Source organism: Bos indicus x Bos taurus, chromosome 17, assembly GCF_003369695.1.
Source record: "Bos indicus x Bos taurus breed Angus x Brahman F1 hybrid chromosome 17, Bos_hybrid_MaternalHap_v2.0, whole genome shotgun sequence".
Lineage (NCBI taxonomy): Eukaryota > Metazoa > Chordata > Mammalia > Artiodactyla > Bovidae > Bos > Bos indicus x Bos taurus.
In genome coordinates, this window is record NC_040092.1 from 68,297,946 (window position 1) to 68,324,540 (window position 26,595).

At 40.2% G+C, this 26,595-nt stretch overlaps 1 protein-coding gene across 8 annotated transcripts in view; it reads left to right on the forward strand.

Moving 5' to 3' along the window:
* Positions 1 to 25,915, forward strand: part of TRIM2 (tripartite motif containing 2) — a 127,843-nt gene extending 101,928 nt beyond the window's left edge. For all 8 annotated transcript variants that reach the window (XM_027513472.1, XM_027513473.1, XM_027513478.1 and 5 more), the window contains 6 exons: positions 1,687 to 1,790; positions 2,293 to 2,460; positions 14,776 to 14,944; positions 16,002 to 16,072; positions 20,602 to 20,742; positions 21,742 to 25,915. In XM_027513472.1, the coding sequence (XP_027369273.1) occupies positions 1,687 to 1,790; positions 2,293 to 2,460; positions 14,776 to 14,944; positions 16,002 to 16,072; positions 20,602 to 20,742; positions 21,742 to 21,894 (806 nt within the window). In that variant the 3' untranslated portion in view covers positions 21,895 to 25,915. The remainder of the gene's footprint in view (positions 1 to 1,686; positions 1,791 to 2,292; positions 2,461 to 14,775; positions 14,945 to 16,001; positions 16,073 to 20,601; positions 20,743 to 21,741) is intronic.
* The last annotated feature ends 680 nt before the right edge of the window (positions 25,916 to 26,595 follow it).

The window sequence follows — 26,595 nt, forward strand, 5'->3', positions numbered from 1 at the left end:
TCTTTTCTGAAACATCTGAAATTAAATAGAACCGTTTGTCCTACAGCGTGCAAGACGTTCTTTTGAGGATCAGATTTTTATTTCATGTTATAAAAAGAGACAGAGATCATGAGTCATCGTGTTAGGGCCCAGGATCTCAATAAAACAACTATCTTGTGGATTTGATAAGAACCAGCTGACCGGAGAAGGCAATGGCACCCCAATCCAGTACTCTTGCCTGGAAAATCCCATGGACGGAGGAGCCTGGTAGGCTGCAGTCCATGGGGTCGTGAAGAGTCAGATATGACTGAGCGACTTCACTTTCCCTTTTCACTTTCATGCATTGGAGAAGGAAATGGCAGCCCACTCCAGTGTTCTTGCCTGGAGAATCCCAGGGATGGGGGAGCCTGGTGGGCTGCCGTCTATGGGGTCTCACAGAGTCGGACACGACTGAAGTGACTTAGCAGTTAGCAGTAGCTGATCAGATGATTCACCCAGAGATTCTGTTAGTCGATTTTGTTCTAAGTTTAATTCTGTCACAGTTTCACTTCCTAAATGCAGAAGCCAGTTTCTGAAGAGTCTCCCTGTTCTTAAGCACCTCAATAGGGCCTTGACATTGGCCACTGGCAGCCTGTTTTTGCTCTCCTGGGGAATTGCATTGATGTCTAAAAACAAATATCAAGTTCCTCTTTTGAATGTAAATGAAATTATAAAACTGAGGCATAGCTCTCACTCTCCAACTGTGAAAATTTAAACCTCCTTCCCGGTCATTTCTGAGCAAAGTTCCTTTTATTTCCATCTGTTAATATTTACATGGTCCTACTAAAATAAGTTATAAATACTTCTTTTGAAATGAAAACAAACATCTGTTAACCGTAGACATCTTTAAGCTTTTTTTCCCTCTTCATCTCTTCAGTAAAAAACTCTAAGAAGGATGAGGGGCTTTTACTTACATTGATTAATTTTCTTTTGCCTTTCTTAGTTATTTAATCTAGAAAGCACGTCAGGATATCTTTTATAGGAGAGATAAGCTTAATGAGACACTGAGTCTTTGAAAATAGTTCATAGATAACTCCAGTGGTTGAATATCAGCCTGCTGGTTTTGTAACACCTGTTGCCTTGTGGTTAGTTAAAAGTGCTCGAAGTCAAGTGTCCAGGTTTCTAAGAGATGCTGAATTGGAGAAGGAATTTTGGCACAACCCCAAAATAAGACCCTTTGCTACTAAATATCCTCAGTATTGTAATATTTGTTTTTATAATCATGTCTTTGTGGAATCTAAATATATTTTAATCATATTAGTCTGCAGCCACAGTTTAATAAGAAAAGATTGATATTTGCCCCCCATAATGTGATGTTGCAAATACTTTATTGGTCCGGAAGACAAGTTTAGTAGAATATAGATTAGGTCAGTGGGAAGGGTTCCTCTTTTTTTTAAGTGTAATTTAAAAAACATTGCATTCTCAGGCTACTTATAGAGGACTGAATAATTTTCTTGCTATAGCTGAGAAATCTAACTCTCTATTGTTTAATTTTCTATGGTATTTGTTTGTTTGTTTTGTTATTTTGGCTACTCCATGTATCACGTAGGATCTTAGTCCCCCAGCCAGGAATCAAACCTGTGCCCCCTGCAATGGAAGCACGGAGTCTTAACCAGTGGACCGCCAAGGAAATTCCTAATTGTCTATGGTTTTGTCATTTATTTTTAGGTACCAAAGGAAGAAATAAAGGGGAATTCACAAATCTTCAAGGGGTAGCGGCATCTACAAATGGAAAGATACTGATTGCTGACAGTAACAACCAGTGTGTGCAGGTATGGCTCCTAATTGTATACCTTTAACAACTTTATTGATAACGTAGATACAGGTGCAGTTTTCCACTTAAGGCCTGCTGCTGCTGCTAAGTCGCTTCAGTCGTGTCCGACTCTGTGTGACCCCATAGACGGCGGCCCACCGTCTCCAGGCAAGAACACTGGAGTTGCCATTTCCTTCTCCAGTGCATGAAAGTGAAAAGTGAAAGGGAAGTCGTGCAGTCGTGTCTGACTCTTCGTGACCCCACGGACTGCAGCTTACGAGGCTCCTCAGTCCATGGGATTTTCCAGGCAAGAGTACTGGAGTGGGGTGCTATCGCCTTCTCCAACTTAAGGCCTAAGATGCAAGAGAAGAAAGGGAAGCTAATCTTGTGTGTGTAGGCTTTACTTCAAATAGGGCTTGTATGTTCTGCCCTGTAGTCCTTACGACAAATATTCTTCCCTGTTTTTGCCCTGATGATTTCTGTGCTAGCTCACATTGCAATGAATGTACTTTGTTTTTCAGATATTTTCCAATGATGGACAGTTCAAAAGTCGTTTTGGCATACGAGGACGCTCTCCTGGGCAGCTGCAGCGTCCCACAGGAGTAGCCGTGCATCCCAGTGGGGACATAATCATTGCTGATTATGATAACAAATGGGTTAGCATCTTCTCATCAGATGGCAAGTTTAAGGTGAGATTAACTACAACTGACCAGTTGAGAGAAGGAATAGGGAATACAAGATAAAATTGTCTACTCTGGGGGGGTCTCACAGATCCAATAAAATGTTCAACAGTTTTTCATACGCAGAACATCTTGACTTTGTCACATCTAAGTTTAACAAAGCGAGTGTCACAGTGATATTGTTATAAATCTACTCATGTATATCCTAAATATGGCTTTGTTTTATAAAGCAGTTAGTTTGCTCAGTTGCTCTTTTAAATTACATTCTTTTTAAATGCTCTTTTTCATTATAGCTTATCCCAGGGGGTTGGATGTAGTTCCCTGTACTATAGAGTAGGACCTGGTGGTGGATTCATGTTAAATGGAATAGTTTGCATCTTCTAACTCCATGTATTCATGCTAAATGTTCTAACCCCATGTATTCATGCTAAATGTTCTAACCCCATGTATTCATGCTAAATGCAGTAGTTTGCGTCTACTTTCTCCAAACTGCAGTCTGGTCCTTCTCCCCTTTCGCAACCACAAGTCTGTTCTCTGTGTTCATGAACCTGTTTCTGGTTTGTAGGTAGCTTCATTTGTGCCGTATTTTGGATTCCACATATAAGTGATACCGTGTGGTATTTGTCTTTCCCTTTCTGACTTCATTTAGTATGATAATCTCCAGTTGCATCCATGTTGCTGCAAATGGCATTATTTCATTCTTTTTATGACTGACTAGTATTCCATTGTTTATATGTACTACCTTTTCTTTATCCATCATCTGTTCATGGATATTTAGGTTGTTTCCATGTCTTGGCTCTTGTAAACAGTGCTGCTATGAGCCTAGGGTGGGCTTCTCCAGTGGTTCAGCGGTAAAGAATCTGCCTGCAGTGCAGGAGATGCAGGAGACACAGGTTCGATCCGTGGGTTGGGAAGATCCCCTGGAGGAGGGCACAGCAACCCACTCCACTATTCTTGCTGGGAAAATCCCATGGACAGAGGAGCCTGGTGGATTACAGTCCATGGGGTCACAAAGAGTTGGATAAAAATGAAGCAACTGAGCACGCACACACAAACAGAGGGTTGTGTTTATCTTTTTGAATCCTAGATTTGTCTGGGTATGTGCCCAGGCGTGTGATTGCTGGATCATGTGGTAGCTCTGTTTTTAGTTTTTTGAGGACCCTCTATACTGTTCCCCACAGTGGCTGTACAGTTTATACTCGCACCAGCACTGAAGGAGGGTGCCCTTTTCTCCACATCCTCTCCAGCATCTGTTATTTGTAGACATTTTAATGATGGCCGCTCTGACTGGTATGAGGTGGTACCTCATTGTAGTCTTGATTTGCATTTCTCTAATTATTAATGATGTTGAACATCTTTTCATGTACCCACTGGCCATCTGTATGTCTTGTTTGGAGAAATGTCTGTTAATATCTTCTGCCTGTTTTTCGATTGGGTTTTATTTGGTGGTTGAGTTCTATGAGCTGTTTGTATATTTTGGAGATTAAGTCCTTGTTAGTCGTCTCATTTGCAAATATTTTCTCCCATTCTGTAGACTGTCTTTTTGTTTGTGTGTATCTGTGTTTTTTATGGTTTCCTTTGCTGTGCAGAAGCTTGTAAGTTTGATTAGGTCCCATTTATTTATTTTTGTTTTTATTTCTGTTGCCTTGGGGGACTGACCTAAGAAGAACATTGGTACAATTTATGTTGGAGAATGTTCTGCCTATGCTGTCTTCTAGGAGTTTTATGGTGTCATGTCTTATGTTTAAGTCTTTAAGCCATTTTGAGTTTATTTTTGTGCATAGTGTGAGGATGTGTTCTAACTTCATTGATTTATGTGCAGCTGTCCAACTTTCCCAGCACCACTTCCTGAAGAGACTGTCTTTTTTCCAATTTTATATTCTTGCCTCCATTTTGTGCGTGAGCTTCCCTGGTGGCTCAGCAATAAGAAATCTGCCTGCAGTGCAGGAGATGTGGGTTCAGTCCCTGGGTCAGGATCCTGAAGGAGGAAATGGCAACCCACTCCAATATTCTTGCCTGGGAAATCCCATGGACAGAGGAGCCTGGTGGGCTAGAGTATGGGGTCTCAAGAGTTGGAAAGGACACAGCGACCAAACCACGACCACCACCTTTGTGTATGGGTTTATTCCTGGGCTGGCTATTCTGTGCCATTGATCCATCTGTCTGCTTTTGTACCAAAACCACTGTTTTGACCACTGTAGCTTTGCAGTTTTGTCTAAAGTTTGGGAGAGGTATGCCTCCTGCTTTGTTTTTTTCCGCAAGATTGCTTTGGCAATTCTGGGTCTTTTGTAGTTCCATATAAGTTATGGATTATCTGTTCTAGTTCTGTGAAAAATGTCATGGGTAGTGCTTCTTGTTTTTCTTTTTTTAATATCATCAGGTTTACCTCCATTCAGAAAAACAACAATTTTTATAAAAGGTTATTGAGGCAATTTATATTTCCCAAATTAGCCTACAGATTGTCGTTTATGAAGTTCCTTCAGGCCTGTGATAGATGATGATATGGGAGAAACAGAATTATTAACACATTGTCCCTACTCTTTAAAAATATAGAAGCCTTTTGAGGAAAAAAGACAGATACATGGAAATGATAGAAAACAATTCACGTCAGCCTTTCCGTTCAGTTCAGTCGCTCAGTCATGTCCGACTCTTTGTGACCCCATGGACTGCAGCGCTCCAGGCCTCCCTGTCCATCACCAGCTCCCGGAGCTTACTCAAACTCATGCCCATTGAATTGGTGATGGCATCCAACCATCTCATCCTCTGTCATCCCCTTCTCCTCCCACCTTCAGTCATTCCCAACATCAGGGTCTTTTCCAATGAGTCAGTTCTTCGCATCAGGTGACCAAAGTATTGGACTTTCAGCTTCAACATCAGTCCTTCCAATGAACACTCAGGACTGATCTCCTTTAGGATGGACTGGTTGGATCTCCTTGCAGTCCAAGGGACTCTCAAGAGTCTTCTCCAACACCACAGTTCAAAAGCATCAATTCTTCGGCGCTCAGCTTTCTTTATAGTTCAACTTTCACATCCATACATGACTACTGGAAAAACCATAGCCTTGACTAGACAGACCTTTGTTGGCAAAATAATGTCTCTGCTTTTTAATATGCTGTCTAGCTGGTCATAACTTTCCTTCCAAGGAGTAAGCGTCTTTTAATCTCATGGCTGAAGTCACCATCTGCAGTCATTTTGGAGCCCCCAAAATAAAGTCTGTCACTGTTTCCACTGTTTCCCCATCTATTTCCCATGAAGTGATGGGACTGCATGCCATGATCTTCATTTTCTGAATGTTGAGCTTTAAGCCAACTTTTTCACTTTCCTCTTTCACTTTAATCAAGAGGCTTTTTAGTTCTTCTTCACTTTCTGCCATAAGGGTGGTGTTATCTGCATATCTGAGGTTATTGATATTTCTCCCAGCAATCTTGATTCCAGCTTGTGCTTCATCCAGCCAAGTGTTTCCCATGATGTACTCTGCATATAAGTTAAATAAGCAGGGTGACAATATGCAGCCTTGATGTACTCCTTTTCCTATTTGGAACCAGTCTTTTGTTCCATGTCCAGTTCTAACTGTTGCTTCCTGACCTGCATACAGATTTCTCAAGAGGCAGGTCAGGTGGTCTGGTATTCCCATCTCTTTCAGAATTTTCCACAGTTTCTTGTGATCCACACAGTCAAAGGCTTTGGCCTAGTCAATAAAGCAGAAATAGATGTTTTTTTGGAACTCTCTTGCTTTTTCCATGATCCAGCAGATGTTGGCAATTTGATCTCTGGTTCCTCTGCCTTTTCTAAAACCAGCTTGAACATCAGGAAGTTCACGGTTCATGTATTATTGAAGCCTGGCTTGGAGAATTTTGAGTATTACTTTGATAGTGTGTGAGATGAGTGCAATTGTGCGGTAGTTTGAGCATTCTTTGGTATTGCCTTTGTTTGGGATTGGAATGAAAACTGACCTTTTCCAGTCCCGTGGCCACTGCTGAGTTTTCCAAATTTGCTGGCACATTGAGTGCAGCACTTTCACAGCATCATCCTTCAGGATTTGAAATAGCTCAACTGGAATTCCATCACCTCTACTAGCTTTGTTTGTAGTGATGCTTCCTAGGGCCCACTTGACTTCACATTCCAGGATGTCTGGCTCTAGGTCAGTGATCACACCATCATGATTACCTGGGTCATGAACATCTTTTTTGTACAGTTCTTCTGTGTATTCTTGTCACCTCCTCTTAACATCTTCTGCTTCTGTTAGGTCCATACCATTTCTGTCCTTTATTGAGCCCATCTTTGCATGAAATGTTCCCTTGGTATCTCTGATTTTCTTGAAGAGATCTCTAGTCTTTCCATTCTATTGTTTTCCTCTATTTCTTTGCACTGATCACTGAGGAAGGCTTTCTCATCTCTCCTTTCACTATTCTTTGGAACTCTGCATTTAGATGGGAATATCTTTCCTTTTCTTCTTTGCCTTTTGCTTCTCTTCTTTTCACAGCTATTTGTAAGGCCTCCTCAGACAGCCATTTTGCTTTTTTGCATTTCTTTTTCTTGGGGATGGTCTTATCCCTGTCTCCTATACAGTGTCACGAAGCTCCATCCATAGCTCATCGGGCACTCTGTCTATCAGATCTAGTCCCTTAAATCTATTTCTCACTTCCACTTTATAATCGTAAGGAGTTTGATTTAGGTCATACCCAAGTGATCTAATGGTTTTCCCTACTTTCTTAATTTAAGTCTGAATTTGGCAATAAGGAGTTCATGATCTGAGCCACAGTCAGCTCCTAGTCTTGTTTTTGCTGACTTTATAGAGCTTCTCCATCTTTGGCTGCAAAGAATATAATCTATCTGATTTCAGTATTGACCATCTGGTGATGTCCATGTGTAGAGTCTTCTCTGTGTTGTTGTGAAAGCTGAATGGTTCTGTGAAGACCTACAAGACCATTTAGAACTAAAACACAAAAAAGATGTCCTTTTCATTATAAGGGACTGGAATGCAAAAGTAGAAAGTCAAGAAACACCTGGAGTAACAGGCAAATTTGGCCTTGCAGTACAGAATGAAGCAGGGCAAAGGCTAACAGGGTTTTGCCAAGAGAACATACTAGTCACAGCAAACAGTCTCTTCCAACAACACAAGAGAAGACTCTACACATGTCAGCTTCTCAGGTCAGTTCAGTTCAGTCTCTCAGTTGTGTCTGACTCTTTGCGACCCCATGAATCGCAACACGCCAGGCCTCCCTGTCCATCACCAACTCCCGGAGTTCACTCAGACTCACGTCCATCGAGTCAGTGATGCCATCCAGCCATCTCATCCTCTGTCGTCCCCTTCTCCTCCTGCCCCCAATCCCTCCCAGCATCAGAGTCTTTTCCAATGAGTGAACTCTTCGCATGAGGTGGCCAAAGTACTGGAGTTTCAGCTTTAGCATCATTCCTTCCAAAGAAATCCCAGGGCTGATCTTCAGAATGGACTGGTTGGATCTCCTTGCAGTCCAAGGGACTATCAAGAGTCTTCTCCAGCACCACAGTTGAAAAGCATCAGTTCTTGGGCACTCAGCCTTCTTCACAGTCGAACTCTCACTTCCATACATGACCACAGGAAAAACCATAGCCTTGACTAGACAAACCTTTGTTGACAAAGTAATGTCTCTGCTTTTGAATATGCTATCTAGGTTGGACATAACTTTCCTTCCAAGGAGTAAGCGTCTTTTAATTTCATGGCTGAAGTCACCATCTGCAGTCATTTTGGAGCCCCCAAAAATAAAGTCTGACACTGTTTCCATTGTTTGCCCATCTATTTCCCATGAAGTGATGGGGCCGGATGCCATGATCTTCGTTTTCTGAATGTTGAGCTTTAAGCAACTTTTTCACTCTCCACTTTCACTTTCATCAAGAGGCTTTTTAGTTCCTCTTCACTTTCTGCCATAAGGGTGGTGTCATCTGCATATCTGAGGTGATTGATATTTCTCCCAGCAGTCTTGGTTCCAGCATGTGTTTCTTCCAGTCCATTGTTTCTCATGATGTACTCTGCATGTAAATTAAATAAGCAGGGTGACAATATACAGCCTTGACGTACTCCTTTTCCTATTTGGAACCAGTCTGTTGTTCCATGTCCAGTTCTAACTGTTGCTTCCTGACCTGCATACAGATTTCTCAAGAGGCAGGTCAGGTGGTCTGGTATTCCCATCTCTTTTGGAATTTTCCGCAATTTATTGTGATCCACACAGTCAAAGGCTTTGGCCTAGTCAATAAAGCAGAAATAGATGTTATTCTGGAACTCTCTTGCTTTTTCCATGATCCAGTGGATGTTGGCAATTTGATCTCTGGTTCCTCTGCCTTTTCTAAAACCAGCTTGAACATCAGGAAGTTCATGGTTCACGTATTGCTGAAGCCTGGCTTGGAGAATTTTGAGCATTGCTTTGATAGTGTGTGAGATGAGTGCAATTGTGCGGTAGTTTGAGCATTCTTTGGTATTGCCTTTGTTTGGGATTGGAATGAAAACTGACCTTTTCCAGTCCCATGGCCACTGCTGAGTTTTCCAAATTTGTTGGCACATTGAGTGCAGCACTTTCACAGCATCATCCTTCAGGATTTGGAGTAGCTCAACTGGAATTCCATCACCTCCACTAGCTTTGTTCATAGTGATGCTTTCTAAGGCCCACTTGACTTCACATTCCAGGATGTCTGGCTCTAGGTCAGTGATCACACCATCATGATTATCTGGGTCTTGAAGATCTTTTTTGCACAGCTCTTCTGTGTATTCTTGCCACCTCTTCTTAATATCTTCTGCTTCTGTCAGGTCCATACTATGTCAGCCTTTAGTCAGTCACAAATTGTTTGGTACAATTTTGAACCATAGTGTTGTGGTTCATAATGTAAGAACTGAAAGGAAAAGAAAACGGGGGCTGTCTCCAAAGAGAAAATGTGAGCTGAGCTACGACTTGGAGGGAACCCATCGTTCAGTGTACTTGTTGTCACTCCCAGCATCATCTTCTGTGTCTTCCGCCGATCACTGAGGAATAGAGTGCTGTTTGATGACAACAGAAATCTCTTTTCCAACAAGATCATCTCCAACCCATTTTCTACATTTGTTCCCAAGATGATGCAACACTTTGTCACAAGCAGTGTCTTGCAGGCCGTGTGCAGTATCGTCCCCGTCCCGGCCCCTGCTGGTCCAGGCTTCTTTGTCAGTGGACAGCATGAACTTTAACTCATTGGAATACCAGTTCTGCAGCTTATTAACTGTTTGACGTTTGGCAGATTGCATGACTTTCTTAAGCCTTGATGGCCTCATGTTGCAAATTTGGATTTAAAAAAAATCTGACTTACAGGATTTGGATAAGGATTACATGAGATATTATTTCTGGATTTTATATGTGCCTGGTGTGAAATAGGCATCCAGGAAGCGTTCTTTTCCAGTGCCTGTCCAAAGCATCCCGTCTGTTGGATCAGCTACGATTCCGCCTTCATGACCTCATGCTGGCTCCTGGTGCTCATTCCTTCTTTGTCCAGACTTATACGGGGACGGTGCTCTTCATAATCTATTCTGAAATCCTAAAGATGCGTGAAATTCACTTAGTCTCTTACTGGAAGAATTTGTATTTTCCTTTGTGTGTTTGTTAGATCACAACAGTCACCCCATCAGTTTAATTTTAAAAAGTTACGTACTTATTAACCCTCAGGTTGGAGCCTCTGTTTTCGTGGGGCAGCTTTTGTTCAGACTTGGAGAATAAAAAGCTATCAACTCTAATTCCACCATATTGCATACCAATCTTCAGTTGTCCTTTATTTTTTTGTTCCACTGCTAATTTAATGACTGTATCATGGCAATATGCACAAGTTCTCTTGTCTTGCTGTGTCTCTAACTTCGTCCTCTTGTTTTCATAGTTGTATTTGTGGTAAGGCTAACCCAAATATGACAGCTTTATCATTACTAGAATGAACACTCTTCAGTGACCTCTTGAAAATACTCTTCTAATTTGGAGATAACCCATTTATTCTAGTTTAATACTCTAGCAAAACCATGACCTGTTGTTTCAAATTTAAAAACTAACACTAAAATAGTTATTGAAAGTTTTATATCTGAAATATTTTATATCTATTATATTAAAACAACTTGAAACAGTAGTTTTATATTTAAGAAAGCAAGGTTTCCTGTATCAAACATTTCTAATTCAGTGGTTCAGTATTCTGTATGTAATAGGCTTTCTTCTTGAAGAACTGGATTCTGATAGTGGGAAGACTGTTGGTAATAATTGGAATAAACATGAAGGAACACTTATGCCCCCTAGAGGTTTGGGGGAATGGATATGGTATAGTTGCAACACACTCCTTTTTTTTTTTTTTTAATCAAAATCCAAAGACTAAAAGGTTATGAAGTGAAAAAACATTTGTACTTTAATGAGATTTCATCCAAGTGTGATGCCCATGACCATAAACAGAGAGATATTTATTTTCTTCTTTGGTGGAATTCAGTAAAATTAAACAGATGCTCAGGAAAACAAACTCTTAACACACATTTAGATTCTCTGTATTTATTCCTAATAGTTTTAAGGATATAGTTTCTTATCTCCTTTTCTTTGTTTTACTCACCAACTTCTTAGGCCTAATTTTATTCCTCTCTGCCTCTTAAGTTTTTCCTTTCCATCTTCCCTCCTGACTTACATCTTCCAGTCCATCTGGGAACCTTTTGTGACCTCAGAACAGGTAAAGAGACCCCTGGCCACCATATTCTAAAATACCTCATCTCTTCTTTCAATTTAAGGACACATTTCTTGAGTTAAATATTTTTGTTTAACTTTTCCAAAGCCAGGGTCTAAAATATCTTTGCTTAGTATTCTGTTTAAATAGGGGACACATTGTCAGTAATTCTTATTTCACTTGGGAGAATCTAGTGCAGCTAATCAGGAGTGATGAACGGAAGTGGAAGGAAAAAGAGGTTTTGGTTCAACATTTGCATTGTTTTCTTTTAGACATGTGCTAGTTCTCAAATGGCTGTTATCCCTTATTTTCTGTTTTTATGCTACATAATTATCATCCACTTGGTATTATGTGACTGAGTCATTCTAAGTAACAACCATTATTCAAAGTATTAGGTAATGATGATGTTCTTGTTAAGCATCTGAATTCCCTCTTACCTTTGATCTCTACTGCCATAACTTCCATTCACACATGGAAGTATATAAGTTTTTTTTGCAAGCTCTTGTGTTATAGTCTCTGGTCTTTGAGCTAGATTGCAAATATCAGAATTAAATTAACCAACAGATTCCCTTGCAAGAATGCCAGTATTTCCTTTCTGAATAACTGTATCTCTTTGTTCTAAAGAGATCAGATCTGAATCTCAGTAATTTATAAACTTACAAGAATGAAAAATCCTACATGGCAACCCACTCCAGTATTCTTGCCTGGAGAATCCCGTGCTCCTCTACAGTCCATGGGGTCTGAGCTGATCATGACTGAAGCAACGTAGAGCCCAGCGCTGAGCCTGAAGCTCCTCTGTGGGGGTGTGGGGCCCGCCTCCCTCTCTCCACTTCTCTCTGCACGTATCTGCATGTCTCTGTGAGGACAGAAGATAATCCTGCCCGTCAGGTATAATATCAACTGAAGAGAGTGGGAGAGAGGGAGAGTGTGTCTGACACTCCTTTATCCTCCAGAATCTGCACGACCCAGGAGGCAAATGTCATCACTGCCGTTTTGTAGATGAGGAAACTGAGGTTCAGAATGGTGACAGAATGAACTTTGCTCTGAAATTTTGATCCTAGGTGACTGGACAAACTGTGGTGTCATAAAAGAAATTAGGAAATTCAGAGGTGCTAGTTTGGGGTGTTTTTTTTTTAATCTCTTTTTGTTTTTTTAAATGGTTTGATGTTGATTGAGTTTGAGATAAAATCAGCCATGGCTAAAGATACAGATTTGAGAATCTTACACATGGCAGTGAAAGCTGATGCCATAGCATAAATGAGATTTTAGAAGTGTGTAGAGTCGAGCTGTCCAATATAGTAGCTACAAGCCACTTGTGAATACAGAGTTCTTGAAAGGGGACTAGTCTGAATTGAGTTGTACCATGAGTGTAAAGTATACACTGGATTTCAAAGATTTAATCTTCCCAAAGAATGTAAACCAGTTCATTAATAACTTTTATATTGATCACTTATTGAAATGGTAAATTCTGGATATAGTAAGTCCTCTACATATGAACCTTCAAGTTGCAGACTTCCACAGATGCGAGCGTGTGTTCCCAGCATGTCTGGTGCACATTGTTGCCTGTGCGCATCCTCTGCAGGTGGTGCTTTTGTGTACTTTATAGAGTACAGTAGTGCAATATCTTTATTTCAAGCCCGGGATGTCAGAAGTAGGCATGAAAGCAATGGTGACGTGGTTGGTATTGCTAAGAAGCACCAGCTCTTCACTGTACTCCTGTACTTTTCAAGGTACTGTACTGTAAGATTAGAAATGTTTTCTTTATTTTTTTAATGTAGTATTTGTGTGAAAAGTACTATAAACCTATTACAATACATCCAATTTTATTTCAGTACAGTATGGCCGATTGTATTAGTTGGGTACCTCGGCTAACTTTGTCGGATATATGAATGCGCTCTTGGAATGGAACTTGTTCATTAGTAGGGGACTTACTGTATATTAGATTAAATAAATACATAATTAAAATGAATTTTCCCTGTTTCTTTTTTCTTTTTGATGTGGCTACTAGCAAACTTTAAGTTACATGCGAAACTTATGTTATATTCCTATCAGAATAGCACTAACAGAGAAAGGGAAAATAAGGGGTCTAAAACAGAACCTTTGAGAATGTAATGTTTTTCAGAGTTTAAGTTTTTAAGTTAACATGTAATATATGCAAATAGATTTTTCAAATAAGTCTACAGAGGAGAGTATAAAATGAAAAGAGTTTTTCCTGCCACCCTTAATACCACTTTGTATCATATAGACACTATGTGGTTTCTTAATTTCTATTCCAGGAATGTATATGCATGTAAACACATATTTAATACAGGTGGGGTACTGTTCTGTACCTTGCCTTTTTCAGTATCTGAAGGTTTTCATTAAAGCACAGAGAGCTCTGCTTCAGCTGACACTTTCCGAGCCTGGTGCCAGGGAGGACTGTGGTTCTTGCCTCCCCGTCACCTCCCAGACCCTTTCCCCCTGCTCCCTCACCTTGGATGCGCCTTCTGCTCCCTTGTGTGTGACCTGTATCATTGGGGTATTGTTCCTCGTGGCTTCTGAGATGGCCTATTGAATTCTCGCAAATCTACCAAAGTTAACCCTTGACACTGGGCACTTCCAACAGGGCGCAGTAGACAGTGCCCTGAGGCGTCGCTGAGGGCAGGTGCTGTTTCTACCTCTACCACAGGGCGCACACTGGGGCTCGATCAGCGTTTGTGGAATTAATAAATAAATGGGCGAATGAATAAAGCCCGTCTTTATGAGTACTCTAGGAAACAAAATTATTGAAGATATAAGACATGCATCTTACAACAAACAGGCATTGATACACACACTATACTCAGAAGAGTAAGGTCTTAAATGCGTATGGTATATGTTTTATAGAAATCTAATGCTTTTATCCCATTTTAAAATACTGCAAAGACTGGAACCATTTAATGAATTACCCTGCAATAATGCTAGACTTTTCAAGTTAATATATTGAGTGAATATTTGTTGAGTACTTGTTAGGAAGTGTGCTAGGCTCTGAGTACACAGTGCTGGATGAAACAGACATGATATCCACCTGTGTGGAGCTCTAGTCCAATGGCAGATGCCTGGCCACTTTGATATTAATTATGATATTTAATAAAGAAAGTGACTGCTTCCTTTTAAAGACTGCTTAATATGTACTGTACTCTAAATGCTTTACTTACTTTATTTTACTTTATACATATTCCAGAAGTAGCAGTGGAAGTGATTAAGGTCACTTTTTGACATTTATAATACTTAAGAATCTAAAACTTAAGGAAAAAAATCAATGTGTGCTATGGCAGATGCTATGGCAAAATGGACACAAAGTGAGTGACAAGCATGAGACTGTCTTCCCACTCCTAATCCAGTGGCCCCTTGCTCCACCAAACTGCCTCCTTACAGAGGAATTGTGACTCCGGTTAAGGGGATTCTAGAACATTTTTGGTGGTGATTCCTTAAAAAAATGATTTCATATAAATATCAGTAACAGATAATGGATGTGAAAAAGACAATTTTCAAGACAGATGATTGTGGCCCATGAGTAGCTATGCGCCTGTTTGAACAGCCAGGTCAGCGTTTGCTGACACCCTCATCCGTCTTCATGCTCTGCAGTGCTTTCACCTTCATTTCCGCACTTGTTTCTAACAGACAAAAATCGGATCAGGAAAGTTGATGGGGCCCAAAGGAGTGTCTGTGGACCGCAATGGGCACATCATCGTGGTGGATAACAAGGCGTGCTGCGTCTTCATCTTCCAGCCGAATGGGAAAATAGTCACCAGGTTTGGTAGCCGAGGCAATGGGGACAGGCAGTTTGCAGGTACACTCGATGGTAATATGTAAACCCCCTTTTTTATGCTTCTTCTGCTCACAGTTGCATGATGTTGGAGCATGTTGAGGACGCCGCATCCCCAGTGTGTTTGCCGGCTTTGGGAAAGACACTGGGGATGGAATCTAAGCGAAAGCATGGTTAGATGCTTCTCAGGGACTTTACCCGCAGTAAGTGCTACTGCAGCCCATGTGGGCTTTTACTGGTGGCAACTCAGAAGTCTAATCTTCAGATATTAACATTGAATAAAATAGTTTTTAAATGAAAATGTTTGAGGAACTATGGAGAGCCTCCTGTTTCCACCTGACTGTTGCTTTATTTAAGTTTCTGAATGAGAATATTTTTCACCTAAGTGGTTATACGAGAGCAGAAGTGTAGAATAGCACAGGGAAGGCGGTTTCTTTTACTTTTCTCTTTGGTGTGCCACTTTGCAGTCACAGGCTTACCTCGTTTTTTTTTTTTACATCTGCAAGAGGCTGAAAACAGTTGATTACTTCTTTTGAGAAGGATGCTTTTGGCGGTTCACATTAATTTGCATAATCTTTCTTTATGCTTTGTCTCCAGTTCTGCCAAATTCTGAATGTCGCCCAAAATTATAAAGTGTGGGTTTCTGAGCTACTTGAAAAAAAATTATTACACGCTGGATATTTTTCCCTCGGTGCTCCCAAGAGTTACCATGTCTCTCTTCGGTGGGAGCTGAGGGCCCTCCCTGTGTGACTGTCGGGGAAGCTGGCAGAGGTGACTTTCAGATGGTGGTGTGGAGAAGGAATTCCGATGCTTACTGCTCATTCCACTCCATGAGGGCTGCTGGAACTGTCAGCTTGATTTGGAAGAAGGCAGAGCAGACAGCCACAAGTGTAGAATGCTATCGAATCTGTGTTATCTGAAGCCAGAGGTCTGGCTGAATGACCTTTTAAGAACCGAATCTATAGTTCTTTGTTTTTTCTTAAATAACTAAGTTAATATATGAAGTTCTGTAACTACTGTGTTGTTGTAATCATTTTTGTTGTTATGGTTATCACATGTTTTTTTCTTATTTTTATTTCAGGTCCGCATTTCGCAGCTGTAAATAGCAATAATGAGATTATTGTTACAGATTTCCATAATCATTCTGTCAAGGTACCATAAACACATCAATTGTTGTTAACTTTCAATTGCTTTAATACAGGAATCAGTCTGGGAGAAAACATGAGACTCACCTATACACACAGGACCTAGGGGATTAACCTAAAAGAGCAGATCTTTGCTTCTCCTAAAAGATGCAGGTTTTAATTTGGACACACAGACTTTGCAGAGTCAGAAAAGTGAACAAAATATTGTGCCAGTAAGTTTCTTAATTTGAAACTGGTGTAAATGGAGATGACTTGAAAATTAAATTTTAAAAAGCAGTTGCTTGAACTCAGAGAGGCAGAACTTTCTGAAGCTTAATGTTTTGTGGCTATTTGATAAATTAAAACAGATGACTTTTTTCAGTTTTCTGCACCTAGGGCCTTACAAACAAAAGTAGATATTAGAACTCTGCTGCCGCAACAGATTTGGGGAGGGAAACAGCCCTGGCATCCATTCATAGAGTGTCCTTCATACATCCTTCACACACGTGGTGCTCCCCACCCCTCCCCCAAACACTGTAGTACATCTTCCTTAGTAGGTAGAGTGGGGAGAAAGATTTGACCTCTATTATGAGCAAATCAGGAGAAAATAGAGTGGTTCAAAACCAGTGTCTCACTTACTGGAACGAGAAAACGCTTGCTAGCATTCTAGACCAAGCTTATCCGAGTGTAACGTGTGCTCCACGTGTAACGTGTGCTCCACGTGTAACGTGTGCTCCACGTGTAACGTGTGCTCCACGTGTAACGTGTGCTCCACGTGTAACGTGTGCAATGTCGGGTGGCCTGGGAGTGCCCTGACAGACACTTTTCCTTTCAGAGTTCTTTGTCTGTTTTTAGGGTTACCTTCTGTTTACATCAAGTGATACAGGTTTGCACTGATCCTAGAAGTGTAAGTAAGCTCACTTAAATGTTTTAAAGTCAGGCATTGCAGATGTGAGGGAGGGTAGAAGACAGCATAGGGGAGGCCAGTGAGTCAAGTTTGCGCTTAGAGACAACCATTGAGCACTCAAATCTAACCATCAGTCTGCCAGTGTGGATGACTGGAAGAGCTAAATAGGGGTAGGATTCTGACACCAAAGGAACGCTCTTCGCTGCTGGTTGTCCCCAGCTCTTCCTGGAAGAAGGTGTCTTGAAGCTGGGTAGATAAATGGAAAGGCCTCATGCTTTGGAGATGGGGCCAAGTCTCCCGTGCAGAGAGGGGAGCACAGTGGGCCGTGGTGCTGGGGCAGGCTGAGGGGAAGGATGCCCACCGTTGCTGCTTCCTTGAAAGGCCGCTTCCTGCCATGGGTCTCTCCAGAGTTGCTGCCTGAGTGGCAGGGCTCCGTCCATGCCCCCCTCCACATACACACACCTGCCCAGGCTTGGTAAGAGGAAGAGAACAATGGGAAGGTCTTTTGAGAATGAGGGACGCACACAGCAAAGTGGCAGTGGAGCCTCGGCCTGTGGCCGTTCTCCCAGGGGGCTGTCACAGTCCTGTGGACAAGCATAACTAGAAAAGGACCACATGGGCCATCATGACGCTCCCTCCTCTCCACTCTGTTTATAGAGCGGCCCTTCATTTAACCGTTGTGCATTGAACAAGAAGGAAACCCGTATACGTCTCAGTGGTGCCAGGGCCAGCGAGGCCTGGCCTAGGTGCCACCACGCCCAGCAGAAGACGTGACAGTGGCCAGGCTGCCCTTTTCCACTGAGCACAGCTGGGGCTCAGAGCCTCTCCTTTCCCTTTGCTCGAGGCAACTGTGTGAGCCAGCTGGCCTCGGTGAGTGGGAGGATTCCTATTTACCAGTCCTAACATTGTAGGAAGAAAGAAAACATATGTAAGTAGCCAAAATGCAAGGCAGAGAGCAACAAATGCCTTTTTTAAGAATGGGTACGTATAGGGACTCCCCTGGTGGTCCAGTGGTTAGGACTCCGCTTCCAGTGCAGGGGCGTGAGTTCAATCCCTGGTCGGGACTGAACGGCCAAAAGAGATGCACGGCCAAAACAGACAGGTAGAATAGCTACACGTAAAGTTCTCTAAATATCCAGAAAAAAAAGAGAAGATTTCCATGATTAAGACTATCAGGGAAGACTTCCAAGTGGAGGTGGTATTGAGATGAACAGAATTTTGAAATCAGAAAAGGACTGTCATCAAAATGATAAAAACTTACAGTAAAAATTTATCAAAAAAGAAAACTATAAAAATGATTTCAGCTCATACTTCTGCCTCTTAGTATGCTTTCATCTGAATAAGTTATAAATAATTAAATGACATTTTAGGTGGGAAAAATAGAAAATATGAGAAATTTAAAGTCATTAAAATTGTGAAAACATTTCAGGTTTTCAGTACTGTAGAGGCAGTTATTTAAACTCAACTTTTCTCTCATTTAGAGGGAAAAAACCCAGTCATTTTGATTTTTCTCTTCTCTTTGACAGTTGTTGCCATGTAGCTTTTATGAAATAGTTGGGCTTTTTTTCTTTATATAACGTGGGCAGTTAACAAGAATTCTTGATTTAAGTCACTTCTCTGTTGATAAACATAAAAACCTGAACTATAGGTCAAGGGTAACAAGTGGGCTAATTAGTTCTTTAGCTACCTTCACGATATACATTTTCCTCATTGCAAAACAAGATTAAATTAGCCTTCATAATTTCAGAATGGAGCAGAAGCATGTAAACTGTTTGAATTATGTCAAGGAAAACATGCTGACTTAGAGAGATAAGCAAACAAAATGATTATTTGTATAGCTTTTCTTTTTTTTCATTTTTATTTTGTATTGGAGTATAGGACCCAATGGTAAAGAATCCCCCTGCCCAGCCAAAGACACAGGTTTGATCCCTGGGTCAGGAAGATCCCCTGAAAAAGGAAATCCCACTCCAATAATCTTGCCTGGGAAATCCCACGGACAGAGGAGCCCGGTGGGCTGTAGTCCATGGGGTCCCACGGACAGAGGAGCCCGGTGGGGTCACAAAGTTCGGACGTGACTTAGTGGCTAAACCACAACAACATTGGATTTACAACATTGTATGAGTGTCAGGTGTACAGCAAGGTTATTCAGTTATACATATACATACATCTTTTATACATACACATCTTTTCTTTTTCAGATTCTTTTCCCATTTAGTTTATTACAGAATATTGAGTAGCATTCCCTGTGCTGCATTAGATCCTTGTTGATTATCTATTTTGTATATAGTAGTAGGTACATGTTAATCCCAAAATTATGTGAAGGAGATAAAAAGAATCAGAAAAGATTTTAAAGACACGGCATCTTAGTAAAAGTTGATTCTTGTCTCTGTCCTTTCAAAGAACCAAAGAGGTAGCTTATTTACTTGGCAAGCATGTAACTAATTCAGAAAGCAGTCATGACTTTTTCATTTTACCTTAAAGAAAATTTAGGCTTTAGAGTTGGAAGCGTCTCACTTCCCCATCATAAGAAACTAAAAGAAATAGCATCATTTTACTCTTTCATGATCACAGAGATGGCAGTAAGAGAATCTTGAAAAGGTTCTGAAAGCACCTTCAGATTAGATCTGTGCTCAGGCTTAGTGACCTCTCTCGGGTCCTCGTTTTAGAAACCTCACGCTCATGGGTGCCTTGCATATAACACTTTTTGATTTGTCAGTGAGTTTTTCTACATGTGTTGCATGATAATGAAGGCATAAGAGAACATCCTGAACGTGTTCAAAACCAGATCTTCAAGATAAAGTTATGCTTACTAGTCTTATCATTAAACACATATTAAAATGCTAATTCTCTCAATGTTAGTAATCTGAGTAATCTACAATTGGTACATACACTGTAACACTCTATTAATAAGAATATTTAATTAACCACAATAGTCCAGTGCTTGGCTGTTATCAGATATTAGAGAATTTGAGAATTCTGCAGTTTCGTTTAGCTCCCTCTTCCATCATCCTCCTTCATGGGCTGTATTCATCAAAGCTTATGGCTATCTATTCTAACTAAAATATTCTGAGAAAATCTATTTTAAAAAGCCATTTTCTTATTCCTCAGTTGCTGCCATCACACACACACGCACACACATACTCACTTGGATTTTCCTTGCTATAAATGTGTGGTCCAGCCACATTTCTTGTTATGTTGACTTAGTAAAATCGTAGTAAATTCTGAATATCTGGCCTAACAAAAAGCTCTTACTTTCTGATTCAACTTTGAGCAATTGTCCATCCTGTTAGAAATACAATTTCTATTCTTGAAATTAGATATTTATTTAAATGCAAAAAGAATAATGTGTTTGGAAATTACATCTCTACTTACTCGTAGTACCTTATATTTGTATATTTTTTATAATTTATAACAGAAGTATTTTTCACATAGCAATACAACCGGATATAAGCTAGAAAAAGAAGTGGTTTAACAAATAGTAAATCAGATTTAGATAGTAAATTTGGGAACCACAAGTGATATGTGGGGTCTAGTTTGTAAACTCCCAGTTTTTGAAGAATGTCTTAAATAATCTGCTCAGATATTTTTTAAAAACCAGAATGTTTGCTTAACTATCTTAGTTTAAAATAACTTAAAAATATCTCGTACAGGTGTTTAATCAGGAAGGCGAATTCATGTTGAAGTTTGGCTCAAATGGAGAAGGAAACGGGCAGTTTAATGCTCCCACGGGCGTAGCAGTGGATTCAAATGGAAACATCATCGTAGCCGACTGGGGGAACAGCAGGATCCAGGTAGACGGATTTATTTGTTTAGAGTGATCGCTGTTTGTTGAAAGTGAAGTCCCCCAACCTGGAATGTTTTCCATTTGTTCATTGGTTAGGTGATTAGGCTGTAAACAGTCTAACCAGAAGTGCCAAACTAAGGAAGGTGGAATAGAAACAAGTCAACCCAGGGTGCTCTGGGCAAATCAAGGAGCATTCCCAAGTCGCTCTGAGAACAGCAGTGTTCGGCAGTTGAATCTGATGATGGATGGCTTCTTCTCAGGAAAGGGGTCAAGACTTTAAATGTAACACTGCATACTTTAATTTCTCCAGGGTATTTATCTTGCTTAATTATCCCAGTGGACATCTACTTTTGAAAAAGGTGTTCTGTATCTGATGGGAAGCCAGCAGCAGACAAGGGGCTACAGTCAGGAGGCAGTGCTGTATAGGGCCACAGATGCTCGGCTGTTTGTGCCGTGGCCCTCATCACACCTGCCTTTTGAAACACCCTATAAGCCAAACAGAATGGCCAGAAGAAACCAGTCTGGGCCTGGGAAGGGAAAGAGTTCTTTTTATTGCATCAGAGCAGAAGCTTACTGACCAAAAAAGACCACTTTCTGTCCAAATGTACGATTTTCTTGTTGCATGTTGACTCAGGACATTCTTCTGTGGTCTAGTTACCAATTTTTCCCTCTTGTGCTTGGGAATAAAAGAAGATAGTGAGGCTGGAAGGGGAGAAGTGAAAGCTCAGGGTGAGACAGAAGGGTGGTTTGTTCTTCGGGCCCCATCCAGAGCCGTTCCCCTCACATGGGACCTCTGTGAGCGTGTCAGCTCACACGGGGCACAGAGAGTGAGGGGGGGGCAGGCACGGTGAGTGGAGGGAGGGGCTGTGGGTGAGTGCGGCCTAAACAAGGCTGGGGGCCGCACCCGTGTTTCCAGGTAAGAAACGTCAGCATCAGAGGTTTCCTAACCCCGGCTTCTTCCTGTTCCTCAAACTTCTCCTGTCACACTCTGACTTTATGTTTACAGGTGTTTGATGGAAGTGGGTCGTTTTTGTCCTACATTAACACGTCTGCTGATCCACTCTATGGCCCCCAGGGCCTGGCCCTAACTTCAGACGGCCACGTGGTGGTTGCAGACTCTGGAAACCACTGTTTCAAGGTCTACCGGTACTTACAGTAACAGTGGGCGACTGGACACCCCCTTACAAAGATCTTACACCATAAACTGGAATGGATCTCCTGACACAGGACCAGATGATACTAGACTTTTCTTGCTAGAAGGAATCATCGGTGAACTTTCCAAGGTTATTTCTGAATGTAACAATTTCCTTAAAAACTGCATATCTGATTTCCATAATCCACGTTTAGAGTTAAAAAAAAAAAATCTCTTCTACTGAATCTATAAAAACTGCAAAGTTTTACACCTGTGAACTATGTCATATAGGACAGGGATTTATGTAGTTTAACTAATTTTGCAAATCAAACAAGCATTAAAAAAAAACTAGAATATTTAAAGGCATTTGTTAATCCTGTGAGTGATAGCTTTTGTGCAGAGCTTCCAAAAACAAGATGAAAACAAAATCTGTTATAGTTATATACTTTATTTAACCTTGGTCACAAGACCCAGGGGATCTTCTAACCTCACTTTTACAGTAGAGATTAGTCTTGTGACATTTTTTGTTTATCAGTAACTACATATAACATTACTTTGGGAAAAAACGAAAGCTGTCTTACAAAATCCTCCCACCTGGGATTAGCAAGCCTCTTGAGTTTAGCACTTAAAAAATCAATGCAAATCTCCCACCCTTTCTGAGTTTGATCAAAGATCTTCTTCATGTGTTTCTTTGCACCTCGCTCCTGCTCACCTTGTATCTAAAAACAAAGTTCATTTTCAGGGAAACCTGAAATTCCTGATACTTTGAAAGGCATTTTACGACAGTAATGCTACCTTTTGGTAAACCAGCGGGCCCCGTTAACTCCAGGTTAATGCACTGGAATGTAACCAAGGCAAAGTCAGTCACATTCTCTGTGCCGTGCGCTCACACGTGTCTCTCCTCTCCCACTTCACGAATGCGAAAGCTTTACCTCTTGCAAAATGTCAGCACATGTAGTAGGACACCAGTATCCTAGGACAGAGAGCCATAAGCAGCCCTTTGGAGGACGGATGGTGTCAACCAAAGGCATGCGATTGATCAATGGTCTCCCCTTAGAAAGCAAGTGTTACCAAAGTCGTGTTATCGCGAAGGCATTACAGGTAAGGGCATGTTACGGTTATTTATCATTGTCTAATGACTAATAGAGGCATTAAAGGACTATGTATACATGATTAGGGTAAGGTAGAATGTATCATATATATATTTAGCTGAACCTTTGGTGTATTGAAGTAGGCAGCACTCTGAAAGACAGAAGCAGCTTCAGCACATTCCTCAACTGCACCGTTTAACGCCGTCCTCATAGAGCAAGCCCTAAAGCAGGTTTCATTTTTGCCATTTTCCAGGAGTGCTGGTATTGGTTGACTTCTAGTCAGAAAATGGCCTTCTGTGCTTTCAAAAACAAAACGAAAAACAGGTCGAAAGAAACAAAGTTGAACTTGAGTTACATTTAAGTATAAACGCATTTTGAGACATGGTAAGAATAATTTAGTCAAATCGGATTCTGTAAAATAAGATGTGGTGTATTTCCACTGTTTGATTTTCTACTCAGTTCTACCAAATAGGATGTCATGTTTGGCATTTTCGATAATGACTTGGGGACCTTTTTCACTGAAAGCACCTTAAAACTGTACTATAAAAAAACATTTCCCACATGTATAACTATGTGAATTTGATGTTTCTTTTTTCCTAATGTCAGTGGTGAAATGAGTCTTTGAATTTAAATATTGATGTTTAACGAGCACTTCCTGGGTTCCAGAGACTATTTAAGGCACTGGGTATAAAGTCATGGATAAAACAAACAAAGCCCCCTGCCCCTTTGAAGCTTACACTGTAGGGCAGGAATGTCATTTCACCATTAACTAACCTTCTGCATAAAAGATAAGCTAGACTCGATAATTCCTGAAATGTTTAAAAGGAAAGGTTTTAAACTAGTTAAATTAATTTCAGTTTATTTTCACCAGTGAAAGTAGCTTCCTCTGTAGACTCTGTCATAGGCCATGGATCTTAAGGCTCGTTTACTTAAAGGGGTTTTTTGCACATTCAAATTATTCTTGTGAATTTAGAAATTAACCAGCCATCATAACGTATTAGACTGGGTACCTTAATAGAAGGAACACAAAGCTGATTTTTTTACATGTCAATATTGGAACGAAACTGGAATAAAAGAAGAGATACTTTGATTCAGACCTGTCCCACTACCTGTTCCTAAAACACATGCTATGGGCACTCCAGGAAACACTATATTTCCCCAAAATATATATAATCCTATATGTTAAAGTATAAATAACATTTCGAATTTGGATACATATGTGCATTTACTGTATCTCTTGGTAAGCATATTTTAGGGGGAAAGTGCTGCTGCTAAGATGAATAGACAAGATTTAAATGGAGTTTTGTCACATTCTAAATGGTTTCTAGTAAACTGAGAAGGATATAAAATAAGTGACTTTTTGTTTCTGTTCTACCATTTTTGTTTGATTTCTGTTTGTCACGTGTACAGAACCTGTCATACATTCATGATAAGTAGCACTGAAAAACTACCCATTCAAATTTCCCCTGGGCACTTACGGCAAAATGTTGCCAGTTAGAATGTAATGGTCGTGACGATGCAGTCCCTCCCCAGTTACAGATATTAGTAACTGTGTCTCCGATACAGACCTCCCCTGCTGGACATGGGGAGGTGGGTGGAGTCACTTGACCACTTAGATGAATAAAAAGCCTTTATGACGCTTAGCCATTAAAAAAAAAAATGGTTCTTAGTATCTTGATCAAACTTTAGTCTCCAGTAACTAAAGTCCCCAGGTTACCTTCTTTTAATTTACTCTTCGACTAGATTTGAGGCAAATAAATACTAACAGGTCCATGCAACTAGAATACACTTGCTTCTACTACTAAATATACAGGGTATGTACTAAGGGAGTTAACTGGAATAGCAGTATGCTAGCAAGTGTCTATGGATCCTTAATACTAAAGGGGTCACATAAATGCTTTGGTAATACTAAGTTAATTGGAGGAAACAGCAAATAAACATCAGGTAATCTGCAGATTACTTCAGATGGAAAAAATCTTTATGTACATTTGAACTGTACGGTATCCTCCTTATTCACCAGCTTCTGAAAAAGGGAGGAATATTTTTAGTTTAGTAATTTAAAAGTAAGACATTTCCAGGTAAGATAAAATTGAAGGTATTTGCTGCAAACATTGTTTCATTTTGCTTAAAATTGAAAGTCGTGATATTGTTGCATTCTGTAAATGTTACAGGGTTTTAAACTTACAATTATTTTAATATTTTTGATAACTAGGAATCTAGCATTGCCATAAAGGAAACTAAGTGCCCATTAAAGATTTGTTTGGTATAAATAAATAATTTTTTGTTTTGTTTTAAATGACAGTAAGCTACAAATCATGATGTTAAACTTTCTGAAGATGAATTGTGTGGCAGTGATTGTATAGTCTGTTTGTGGAGAATGTATGGAAGCTATTAATATTCTAAGATAGATGAATAAATTGGCTATGTTGTTCCAATGAATGTACAGCACTTCCAATAACTTTTGAAAGCAACACAGCCTTAAAATGTTTTTGCTTTATGACATGGGAATGTTCGGTCATCAAAAGACTTTATTCTTAGAATTCTTTAGATCATTTTCAACTCTATAGCCTTTCAATCCTATGTATGAGTATGAGGGATTTTTGTTTCCTTTTTTTTTCTTTAAAAATTTTGTACATTCCATCTTTATAGGTCTGTTTCATATATTTGTGTATACAACACTAAATCTTGCGCTCTTTGACATTGGTACTGATATATTCTCATCATTGTTCTTTTATGAATCAAAATGCTGACTGCCTATTTAAAGAAGAGAATAAACGCCGTGCATCAAAGTGTTTGTATGTTCGTAGCTACATACGTACCACAGTATTTTGGATGCTTTAGTCTACAATAAATCTTTAAATTAATTCTGTCTTGAAACATAGGAGAAACAAGATTCATGTGTATATCTTTACCATGCACAAAATCTCAAACCATTATAATAAAGCTTGTTTTCTCCATTTCTAGGCTGAACGTTCATTTATTTAACCTGCCGTTCTCTCTCTCAGTGAAAGAAAGTGAAGACACTTTCTAGAACATGTGGAAGATATCAATACCTTAATCAAACTGTTCATATGAGTGAGAAAAGGTTTAGTTAATGGGAGTGTTTTCTTAGGTTCTCTTTCTGATAGTCTGTTGTTGGTATCTAGAAATGCAGCAGATTTCTGTTAGTTTTGTTCCCTGCAGCTTTACTGAATTCAGTTGTTCATGCTGGTACCTTTGTGGTGGCATCTTGAAGGTATTCTGTGTTCTGGCATCATGTGGTCTGCAAACAGTGATGCTTTTAATTACTTCTTTCCAGTTTGGATTCCTTTTATTCCTTTTTCTGGTCTGACTGCTGTGGCTACCCAATACTATGTTGAATAAAAGTGATCAGAGCAGTCATCTTTGGTTTTTTTCCTGATCTTTGAGGTAATGCTTTCAGCTTTTCACTGTGGAGCATATTAAGTATAATGTTAGCTGTGGGCTTACCAGTTTAGCCCCTCTATACCCATTTTGTTGAGAGTTTTTATTATAAATTGATGCTGATTTTTGTCAAAAGCTGTCTGCATCTGTTGAGATCATTATATAATTTCTGTTCTTGATTTGTGGATGTTGAACCATCCTTGCAGCCTTGGGATAAATCCCACTTGATCTTGGT